The sequence below is a fragment of the Antechinus flavipes genome, chromosome 1, assembly GCF_016432865.1.
Source record: "Antechinus flavipes isolate AdamAnt ecotype Samford, QLD, Australia chromosome 1, AdamAnt_v2, whole genome shotgun sequence".
NCBI lineage: Eukaryota > Metazoa > Chordata > Mammalia > Dasyuromorphia > Dasyuridae > Antechinus > Antechinus flavipes.
This window is the reverse complement of record NC_067398.1, coordinates 478,287,614-478,300,000: the sequence shown is the minus strand read 5'-3', so window position 1 is coordinate 478,300,000 and position 12,387 is coordinate 478,287,614. Positions and strand designations below refer to the sequence as shown.

General features: G+C 34.2%; 1 protein-coding gene across 2 annotated transcripts in view; it reads left to right on the top strand.

Annotated features, from left to right (window-relative positions):
- UBE2V2 (ubiquitin conjugating enzyme E2 V2) overlaps nt 1-12,387 on the top strand; it is a 66,245-nt gene that overhangs the window by 47,543 nt on the left and 6,315 nt on the right. The window contains exons 2-3 of one of the 2 annotated variants that reach the window (XM_051970224.1): nt 4,346-4,494; nt 10,426-10,551. In XM_051970224.1, coding sequence (XP_051826184.1) covers nt 4,346-4,494; nt 10,426-10,551 — 275 coding nt within the window. Of the gene's footprint in view, nt 1-4,345; nt 4,495-7,083; nt 7,180-10,425; nt 10,552-12,387 lie in introns of those variants that run through there. The other variant, XM_051970225.1, reaches the window with a different exon arrangement.

The window sequence follows — 12,387 nt, the reverse complement described above, 5'->3', positions numbered from 1 at the left end:
AGATTTTGGACCCCTCTCCCTTTTTAAAAGGAATTCTTGAAAGTCTTGTGTTTTATATTCTCCCCCACTCCACTCCTCAATAATATGGTACTTAGTTTTGCTGGCTGTTATTTTTAGTTATATGTTTTATATCCTTTGCCTTCCAGAATATTATATTCAAAGCTCTCCTTTTTTAATGGTAGCTGTTAAATCATGCATGATCTTAATCCTAGGTACTTGAATTATTTCTTTTTGGGTACTTATAATATCCAGAATTTTCTTTTTTTTTTTTTTTTTTTTTTCTTTTTTTCTTTTCTTTTACCTGGAAGTTCTGGATTTTGGCTAAAACACTCTTGAAAGTTTTTATTTTGGGATTTCCTTCAGAATGTGACCAGAAGATTCTTTTTGCTTCTACATAGTTTTGCTTCTAAGCAATCTGTGTAGTTTCCTTTTTAAGATTTCTCAAAATATGATGGCTAGCCTTTTTTTAATTAAAGCTTTCAGGTTGTCCAATGATTTGTATGTTTTTTCTCCTTAATCTGTTAGTCAAGTGAGTTATTTTTGCTATGAGATACATTTTCTTCTATATTTTAAATCTGTTGAGTTTGTTTTAATATTTTTTGTTGTTTCTTGGACTCACTAGCTTTTATTTGGTCCATTCTGATTTTTAGGAAGCTTGTTGCTTGGGCAATGATTTGTACTTCTTGTGCCAAACTATTCTCCTTCCAGTTCTTTCTTCCATATTCTCTCATTTCTTTTCCATTTCCCCCCAAATACTCTCATTTCTTTAAAAAAAAAAAAAAAACCTTGCATTCTTTCTTCTGGGTATTGTAGTTGAATTTCTGCCCAAGCTGTATTTTTTTCTCCGAGGTTTTGCTTGTAGATATTTTGGAGGTTTTCTCTTCTGAATTTGTCTCTTAAGCATCCATGTCATACAGTAGCCTTTTATGATGGGATTCTCTTTTTGTTTGCCCATTTTTCCAGACTTCCAACTTCTTCTGACTTCTAACTTACAACTTAATATTAAGGCCAGACTTCATATTTGTGGAGGAAAATCTGAATTGGGACTTGTTGATTCTTTTGTTTTGTTTATTTTGAAATCTAAGAGTAAACTGGGCACTTGCAGTATCCAAAAATAGTCTTATGCAGGACAAAGTGTGATTGCTACATCTCAGCTACCCTAACCCTCCTCTCCTCCTGAAGAGAGGACCCCGAAACTCTGAAAGTCCTTAAAGGAGAAAATCTCCTTTAACTCTGCCTCAGTGAGGGACCCTGCCCCAAGGACAGTTTCATCTTTGTTACCTGGATGGGGTCACCTCAGTCCTGAAACTCATTGAATTCAATTCAAATTCTAGCCCTAGCTGAAACCCAGTGAGGAGTCAACTTGGGACTTCACCCACCGTCCCCCTTGAGCTAAATCTCTCATTATAAAAAGCCCAACTAAAATCCTCTCTTTGCAGAGGTTCCACACATGCCTTGCTATGCTGTGCTTGGCATGCCAAGGGCCTCTGCCCACTGGAATACTGTTTCCAGTGCTAGCCTCTCTTTACCCTCACCTATTTCCCTAACTAGACTTTAACCTTACTTCCAATCCCCATAATAAACCTCTTTTATCAATCGAGGTTTTTGGGTCTGTAAATTCCTTTACAGGGAATTTCTACGCCACTAGAAGGGGATTCCCCAAAACTCCTTACCCTTGCCCTGAATCCCAAGGAGGTGCAGGGGAGCCAAATCTACCCTGAACCCTGAATCTGCCACTAGACCTCATGTAACTCCCTGACCACCAGAAACCCTAATTTCATTTGGGTTCCCCAAATCTAAATCTCCTTTTCTCTCTCTCACCCTAGATCGCTAACGTTTTGACCTGATTTTTGGTCTATGTAAGAGTAGACTGTTGGACTCATCCCATTCTGAATTACCTGGGAAGTTCTTGTGGTTCAGAGGTATAAAATTATAGGTTCCTTTTTGGTCTGGTATTTCTATCCTGGCTCAGACTGGGCTAGAAACTGGTATGGAGACCCACTCTGCTTCTGGGATCTGATCTGTATTATTGCTGTTATTTGCTTCTGAACTTGTTTTTTCAGCTATACTACCTTGGACTGGCCAACATTCCCTATCATGAAATGCTACTTCTGGGCACAGGTCTTTTCCTCGCTCTGCCTTGGATGTGGGTAGGTGGGTGGTGGGTGACAAAGCTTCTTGATATCTGTTCCCCTGATCTATTAGAATGGCTGGAGTTGCCTGCCTTTTTTATTTTCATCTACAATATTTAGTAGTATTTTGGACCTTAATGGGTGCTTAGTAAGTGCTGTTTCATTTCCTGATTCTACTTGTTTATGCGTAATGGGCCTAATAAAGAAGCAAAAGGTAAAACCTAAAAATGGACTCACATCTTATATATGTGTATGTGGATTTTTTTTGTATTTGTATTTTTAAAGGCAATTGGGGTTAAATGACTTGCCAGGGTCAACAGTTAAGAAGTGTTAAGTGTCTGAGGTCAAATTTGAACCCAGGTTCACCTAACTTCAGGACCAGTTCTCTATCCACTTCACTGTACCATCTAGCTGCCTCTGTTTATATATTTCTTAAATGCTAGTTGAAATGGGAGGGCCATAGTAAAAAATAGTTGATCAGCTAGGTGGATAAAGTACTCTGCTTGAAATCAGACTAATCTTCATAAGTTCAAGTCTGGCCTCATATGCTACCTGTGTGACCTTGTACAAGTCACTTAATCGTGCTTGATTCAGTTTCTTCATCTGTAAAATTAACTGGAGAAGGGAATGGCAAATATTTCATCATGTTTGCCAAGAAAAGCCCAAAATAGTATCAGAGTTAAATGGAAATAACTGAAATGATAGACAACAGTAAAAAGCCAACTTCTTGACCACCTGATTTTGAACAAGTTTCTGGTCTCCTCCCCCCTCTTCCCCAATCTATTAAATTTATATACATGCACAACACAGATAAATGGCTTTTTCATTGTATTTAATGCTGGTTGAAACTAACTTTTTTTTTGGGGGGGGGGAGATACCTTAACACTACTATGTTATACTAATATTTTAAAGTTGATAAACCAAAAAAAATCCTCTATTCTGAATCTACTGAATAGTTGAGAGTTTATTGTAGGGCCGTTATTCCCTGAAAGTCCACTCATTTAACACTTTGCTAATTGTTCCCCTCCTGTTTCATTTTCTTATGCCATTTATCATAGACTTATATAGTCAAGTGGATATTGTCCAGCTGCCCATCTTTTAGAGCAATACCCTGTTCAATATCCAACCTTCATTTGTACTTTGTCAAAATGCTTCCAGTAACCATCTATCATAAAAGGTAGTTAGTTCAACTTTTGACTGGTTATAAAACTCGTTAGCTGCAGTTTGCCTTATAATTTCTATTGCTTCAGAATCTGCTTTCTGAAACTATAAAGAATAAAATGAATTCAACTTCTTTGTAATAATTCAACTCTTCTGTACCTTTGTTTCTGTAAAGTATCTACTTTTGTTTATAAAGTTGTTATAAAAGTAAAATAAAAAGAGCAATTTTTTATAGTTAGCATGCTAACTTTAGATAAAATTTATAATTACCTAAAGTTGCACTATTCTTTGTGCTTATATAATACATTAATTATGGAGGAAGGGGTATTCCAATGTATGGGACAGCTAAATGCATATAGATATAGCACCCCTGCCCCTGGAGTCATGAAGACTCCTCTTCTTGAATTCAAATATGTCCTCGGACACTTAATTAGCTGGGTGACTTAACCCAGCATGTTACTTAACCTTGTCTACTTCAGTTTTGTCATCTGTATGATGAGCTGGAATAGGTAATAGCAAAACATTCCAGTATCTTTGTTAAGAAAACCCCAGGTGGCGTCATGAAGAGTCAGACATGACTGTAAAATGATTCAGTAACATCCCAATATATACATTTTCTAGTATTTGGAACATAATTTTACTACTCTAAATTGTAGAAATTTCTTCTTTGAATATTTTATTGGTCATTTTTAAGATTTGTTTGATATAGAATACTAGATCATAAATCCATCCTTGATTGTGATAATTCTCCTTGTGGGAAAATACAGCCCAATTTATGATAATCTGCTTTATGGTGTTTTTAAATGTGGGGAAAAGTACTATATATAACTAGGAAAGTTAAAAAGTATGTAAATGTACTAATATTCAACATCGTTCTTTCTTTAGCCCTTATGAGCAATTGTAAGAATTTTTCCTTTCCTTGGAGAAGAATTTAAATATTTATTACTAAAAAAAAAGTATGAAGATTGTTTCACTTGCCAAAAGTTGATTTGGGATGTTTGTGAATATTCAATAATTGTGAGCTTTTTACGTTTTCCATTTCCTTTGTGTAGGAGTTAAAGTTCCACGTAATTTTCGCTTGTTAGAAGAACTTGAAGAAGGCCAAAAAGGAGTAGGCGATGGGACAGTTAGCTGGGGACTGGAAGATGATGAAGATATGACACTTACAAGGTGGACAGGCATGATTATTGGGCCACCAAGGGTCAGTCTCCCAAGTTTTTTCTGTTAATACTGATTTTAAACTAATAAATGACTCACTGAAAAATATTAGCATAAGAAATAACTATTAATCATAATTTTAAAATGTTTCCTGTGTATTTATGTTTAATATAGATTTACAAATTCGTTTACAATAAAAAAGGTACTTTAGAATTTTTTATCATTGTTTCAATCATATTGCATAGTAAAGGTGTGTATCCTTTTGTCTCTCTCAAAGTTATTGGCTTTTATTTTAATTTGTAGGATTTTTTCCTGGATTGAAGCAGCATATTCCTCATTTCAAGGAATTCCCTCACTGAGGGTTAGTCAATTTTTTTGAAACCTATGCTAAAATTCTCTTTGGTTTGATAAATTGAACACCAATTCAGATTTTTCTTTCATTTGATATTATTTTGGTATTGAAAGGAGAATAGTATAGTAGATAGGGAAGCTGGCTTTGAATTCTGGAAGATTTAAGTTCAATTTCCTCTTATATATACTAGCTGTGTGACCCTGAAAAAGTCAATTCCCCAAATAGTTTCTATGAGGTTTTAACTCTTATAGAACAAATTTCTGTCTTGGTAGAAAAAATTTGTCACTGGGGAGTTTTCTACATTGATGAAATCATAAGGCCTACTAAAAGTAATTTTATTTTTTAACATAGTGGCTCCTATATTATCAGACTAATTACTACAATTCTGTGTGTGTGTGTGTGTGTATACACACACACACACACACACACACACACACACACACACACACACACTAATCAGTGGTAGTGGAACCATCATATCTGAATTCTTAAAATTATAATTCCCAGTGAAAAAGTATAAATTTTACTAAAGACTATACTAGAGATTCCTTGAAGAGTCTGACAGTAGGACAGCTTATTTCCTTTGGTTGTTGTCAGTCAGCAAGTATTTATTAAGACCCTGCTATGTATCAGGTATTTTGCTGTGCCTTAAATTATATTAAGCAAGGCATAAAACAAAAATATTTGCTTGTCAAATATTTTTGCTACTATGGGAGTTCAGAGGGAAGAAGGAGTTCCTGTAGTTAATGAGGGTCCTATGATGTCTTTGTTGGAGATTGTGCTGATTTTATCAAGCTCCAGAATATTACAGAGCCTTTTAAGTAGGGTCCATGATTAGTTATAAGAATTTGACCTATGCAAAAAACAAAGTGATTGAAGATTGCTAGGTTGTGATTTGTAGTTGGATTCATAGTTTCTCCATCAGTACATGTATCTCAGGCATTGTGCACTAGTAAGCTGGGCTTAAAATTAAATAAATCTGTGATAATGGCCTAAATTATTTTTGGCAAATTACACACCTAAAATGATCCCAAATTACCTTCAGAAAGAGCCATCTTTTTAACACAGCTTCTAAAGAGTTTAAATTGAGAGTCATTCAAAGGGCAGTAAAGAGGCACGTAAAAGCACATAGGCAGAGTATAATACAGTAAAATCAATTGTACAAGAGAAGTTTTGTAAAGAACATCATCAGAAAAATCTGTGCTCAGTAAAGAACAAAGGAATAATTGTTGAGCAGGCCATGTATTCCATTGGGTATTTACTAGTGCTATATCAAGAGAGCTTGACAAATAATCAGGAGCAAGTTGGGTGGAACTCCTGTTGAGAATTTATTGAAGAATAGAATAAAAGTCACAAAGGACAAGAGGAAATGGATAGCTTGCAATCCATGTTGGAGTACTGCATCAATGAGATTACAGATCCTTTTGAGAAATGAATTGTAATATAGTATATTCAGATATATTTTAGCTATTTTGTCTGTTAACACAATATTCACAAGGAAGCTAAGATAGGGTAAGTAACAATGCTAATTTTTTGGAAGGAATATTTTGTTGTTGTATGTCCATTTTTATTTTGCTATGCTGATGCATATTTAAAAGTTAATCTGTTTTCTAAAAAAATTTTAGGTGTTAGGAAAGAAATCACATAAGCTCTAGCAAGAAGAATTATTTTTCATGTTTCTTCATCAACTTTATACAGTAATGTATTTAGTGCATATTGAATTTGTTGTAAATAATGATTTAAGATACTTGCTTTAGTTTATAACTTAGTTATTATGAAATTAATTCCCTAGTTAGTGCTATTTAAATGTAAGTGATTTTCATAGTTAAGTCCACTAGAAACAACATTTTAAAATAATTTGCTTCATTTTGCTAAATTCACTGGTTCTAATACTCTTCCACTTTTTTATGAGTTCAAATCAATCAACATTTGTGTAAATTACTTAGAAAGAGGAGTTAGAATTGGAAGAAGCTTTAGAAATTATCTAGTCCAACCTCTCATTGTACAGTTGAGGAATTTGGGGCCCATTTGCTAAACTAGTAAGTAGCAGAGCTGGGATTTTTATCCAAATCCTCATATTCCAGATTTATTGCCTCCTCTCTCCCTACCCCCCTTCTGTCATTTTTTCACTCTCCTGCTCTTAGGATAAAATCCATTTATTTTGCTCTTGGTTCTTTTAGGCATCAGGGAAAGCTGCAGTGTTTGAATTATGGTCAAATCATGTATCAAATTAACCAAAGATGCCAATGGAGTGCAAGTTCTAACAGGTTCTACCAAACTGGAAAGGCTACTAGTATGGGCCCAGCGACGGACTGTCGCTTGAGGATCAGCCTCACTCTGTGCGGAGAGGCTCATCACCAAAAGGCTGGCCACCAGGTGATGAATTTTTTTGGTCACAACTCATGAGACTATCTACAAAGGTGTGCGTGGGTTGTGATCTAGTTTGGGAGAGGGAATTACTTACATTGAAGAAATCACATTTTGAAGAAGGCAAGATATGCCACCATGCCTTTATCCCCACTCTGTTTATACTCACACATTTGTGGGGAATTAATCGATTGATTCTCAAATATCTACTATTATGTCACTGGTGTTCCAAAATAAGTCTGTTACTTTATTACCACTTTTTTTTTTTAAAGGCATGCCTAAATTTTTTACAAAACTTTAAAGCATTATATGGATGTGAGCTGTAAATATGTTGAATTTTAAAAATGCATAATTGAGGGGGAAATCAGAAAGTGAGTATATATGTGAACCCTAATTTTGGAAACCAGAAAGTGAGTGTGAAACCTAATTTTTCATTCTTTTTGTTAGGTAAGTAAAGTGGTTAACTCATACTCTATAAGTTCCCATCCTTTTCCACTTCCAGTCTGGTATTTTGTAAAATAGGCATACATAGATGATTCTCTTCTCCTTAATTCCTGATTTACTTTATATTATTGTTCCATTCTCCTTTTTTTCCTCCAAGGAGTTTTTGTGTAATTTTTGGAGCTTTTGCTCTTCAGACATCCTTTATGTTTTTATCTTTGACTCATTCACTGTTTTTTTTTTTGTGTGTGTGTGTGTGTGTGTGTGTGTGTGTGTGTGTGTGTGTGTGTTTGTGTTTGTGCAAGTTTGTTTAATCCCTAATTAAACTATATTAACAAAATAGTACTCAAGAATCCAGACACCATTTAAAATAATGTTCACACTGGTATATTCATTGTATTCAAGATTCCAAACTTGGAGTATCAGGATTATATCTTCTTTTCCTGTAACTTTGGCATTGGAAATATGGATTCTTCTTATATTCTCCATGATGATAAAAAGAAATCCTCCTTGCTTCAAAGTGCTAGGATTGATTTCCATGATTGGGGGATAGCTGAATGTTCCTGTGGTTGTCTATACTGGGAGGGGGAAGGACATAAGGAAATAAAATAGGATTTTCTCTGAAGGGAAAATAAAGATTAAGGGGAGGGGGGGAATAGCAGAATTCTGGTTCTAGGGTCATGTGAAAGCAAAGTGTGGTAGGATGATAGCATCCATGACCTGAAGTGGAGGGAAGCAAATATTATAGATAAAAATAACATAATTGGGTTGGGATAGTGAGAAGGAAAAATCGAGTGGTAAGTTTGGTAAGGTTCCTTGGAGAAAAACTGGTTCTAGTTAGAGGACAGTGAAAAGGTTGTGGCAAAGTTTAATGGAAGACGAATAGAAGGAGAAAGGTAGTTAAGGTAGTTTTCTCCATTGTAGGGGTCTGTGGAGAGTAAAAGACAGGCTGACAGAGGTATCTCTGTTGATGAGGACAGGGAAAGTAGGGGGAGAAAAGGAAAATAACTAAGATAGCTGAATAAGTGTTCCTAAAAGAACATTCTTAAGTTGTAGACTGCTTTTTTGAAAAAGGGATGTTAAACTTGTGATGCATTCCATTCCATCTACTTTTTTTAAGACACTCCACTCTTATCTACTTTTCTATTTGATAGCCATTTCTCACCTTGTTTATTCCTCTGTCTGTTAACTGTCTGTTTCACAATGACTAGCAATAATTTTAATTGTTCATATCATACTTCTTTGAATTTTTCAGTGTATTGCAACATATTTATTAAATTCTGTGCCTACCTATAATTGTACCTTTTCTGCATAAAACATACTCCCCATTCTTCACATACTTCTAATCATTTATCTTCAGGTAGGTAGTTAATTGACCTAGATTTAGTTGCAAGGAGGAATACAACATAAAAAAGTCTTTGAACTGGATAGTTGTCATAAATAATTTAGAAAAATAGTATACCAGCAAGATCAATTATTAAAGAAATATTAGGTAGTGATAAATCTTGCATTTATGTCTCTCAGCACAAGTGGGTAATTTAGTAAAACAAACTGAATGCATATATCAGTATAAACACAAAAAGAAACATGAAGTAATTTTGAAAAGTTGTTGACTTACATGTTTGAACAACTGTGACAAAAAATCTAATATGTGACTTCTAAGTTTCTATAGCTCATGGGTTCCCAAATAAACTGCAATTTTAAAAAAACTCATATATAAGTATAAAATATTATAAATATTAATTTGTGCCATAATAGGTGTAACATGGGATTAAAGGGATTACTAGGGGAACTTTGAAGCTAAAAAAAATGAAAGACTCTTTTAATACATAATTTGGTATGTCATAAGAAAGATATTGCTAATTGGTATTTTTCACTGCACCTTTGCTTCTGGTCATGAGAAGTAACTAGATTTCTACAGTACATAATTTGGAAAATGTTTATGTATATCCTTCTGGAATGGATGCTGATAATATATTTACTCCCATAAAATTGGGAATTAATGCCATAGCATGTAAGAGTCACATTGGATAATTTTATGTGGCTCTTCTCCTCCCATTCCCCAACAGTTCACTTTCCCTGGATTCTTAATGTGCAGTTTGTATCTATATATAATAACCCTCATTGGTATTTAATAAAAATAGCTCACATTTACATAATACTTTAAATTTTACGAAATGTTTATCCCACATGTTATATTTATAACCTGTGAGGGTTAGAGTCCAGCTCTTATCCCATTTTGACAAAAGAAGAAGGTTGTGACTTGCCCAGGGTGAGGTCACTCAATCCAAGTCAGTACTTGAACTTCTGATTTCAAGGTCAGTGCTTTTTACACTATGCCATGATTAATATCTTCATTTAGTTCTTTATGTATGAAGTTTTTGATAATAGCAGTTACTTTTAGTATTTTATGTGAGACCAAACAAGCCTGATTTTTATTAAATTTGCTAAATTTTATCTTTAGTTTCATTAAACCTTAGTTTAAAGAGTATTGATACTAATTACTTTTTTTTTTTTTGAGTAAGGAAGAATTGCTTCTAGAATTTCTTTTATTTTTGACTAATTTATAAGACAGTTATTCTCTTATTTACTTATTACTACATTGATAATTTTAACTATAGAGGTTTAATAACCCAAAGAGAAATGTGTCCCTCTCTTCTAACGCCTCTTAGAACCATGAGCCATAAAACAGCATAATTAGATTAGATATATTTCAGTGCATTTATTTTGGTATCTTTTTAATTATTTTGAAGTTTTGTCATTTAAAATATATCTCAGTTCTTAATAAAGCCATTGATCTTTTTTGCCTTCCAGACAAACTATGAAAACAGAATATACAGTCTGAAAGTAGAATGTGGATCTAAATACCCAGAAGCACCTCCAACAGTTAGATTTGTAACAAAAATTAATATGAATGGGATAAATAATTCCAATGGAATGGTAAGTTGACATCATCTCTGCCAAACTCCATTATTTAAAGCTCTTAATAATGTTCTGGAGGAAAAATATTCTTAAACTTACAGCACAAAATTACTTGTATTTCAAAAAAAAATTTTGTTTATTAAAAAAAAAAACAGAATAGGAAAAATAAAGAGAAAGGAAGCAAAACAGAACAGAACATTGGCATATGCCCAGAAGAACTTAAGGGAGGATTCAAAATATATAACAATATAAATTTCCAGTTCAAGAAAGCATATATAATAATAGTAGAAGAAATTATATTTATGAGTGTCCACCCTTTTTTTTGCTTCCTTGTAGGTGGTTCTTTTATTCTCTGTTGCACACTTTTTAAACTTTATTCTTTTTTTTCCTATCATCCTTTCCACCTCCCCTAAGCAGGCTATAGTTAAACACAGAAGCATTTAATAGATGCACTCATGTGCATGCACACACACACACACACACACACACACACACACACACACACTCACTTTCCTCCTCTCTCTTACCCACCCATAGACCTATACACATGCATATAGCTATATACACTCATATTTAGGTGACACACATACATATCTATATATATTCAGATACACACATTTACCCATTTGCAAATATACATCTAAAACAATATTAGCATGACTGACATAAAGTAGGTTTTTCTCGATTGAATCTTTTTAAGTTTGAGTTTGTCTACAATCAATAATTATTAGACATACTTTTCTTTTTTTCTAATAAATTCAACTCCTGATCCCTGTGTAGTGTTTGTGTATATTATTTCTTCTTTCCTATCCCTGCTAATCCTTTTGATGGATATATGTCATTCCCAGGACCTGTGGTCTTTTATTGTGGCCTATTGATAAGTCTGTACAACTAATTATAGTTCCAGCATGTATGAATTGGTTTTTTTTCTTGTTTCTTGCAAAATTTTCTTTGTCTACTTTCCCCTTACGTTTTAACATGCCAGGACAGTTTTCTTGAATTGTTTCTTGCATTATTGTATTAAGGTTCTTTTTTTGGTCACACCTTTCAGGTAGTCCAATTCTTAATATTTTTTTATTCTTGATCTGTTCTCCAGATCTGTTGTTTTTCTGTTTTTCCTTTTTTTTCCTTTCCTTTCCTTTCTTTCTTTCTTCTTTTTTTTCCCCCTAAGGCAATTGGGGTTAAGTGACTTGGCCAAGGTCACACAGCTAGGGAGTGTTGAGTGTCTGAGGTCAGATTTGAACTCAGGTTCTCCTGACTTCAGGGCTAGTGCTCTATCCACCTAGCTGCCCCTAGATCTATTGTTTTTCTTAGAAGATGTTTCTCATTCTGTTCTATTTTTCATTCTTTATGTTCCATTTTGTTATTTCTTGGCCTCTTACAGCTTCACTAGCTTCCTCTTATCCAGTTCTAATTTTTAGTTACTTTCATATTTATGATTCTAACCTCCCCCCTCCCCCCAACACACACACACACACACACACACACACACACACACACACACACACACACACACACACACACACACACACAGAGTTGGGATTAAATGACTTGTCCAGGGTCACACAACTAGGAAGTATTAAGTGTCTGCAGTCAAATTTGAACTCAGGTCCTCCTGACTTCAGGGCTGGTGCTCTATCCACTGCTGCACCTAGCTGCCCCCCAATCTCCTTTTTTAGTTGGTTAACTTGCTTTCATAATCTTCTTGTTTTTATTGAATGGTTTTTATTTTTATTTTTTTAGTTTTTCTTCATTGTCTCTCATTTGATTTTTAAATTCTTTTTTGAGTTCTTTTATAAATTCTCTCTGGTTAAAAAGCCATTTAATGTTACTCCTTGGAGTAGAATCTTTTTT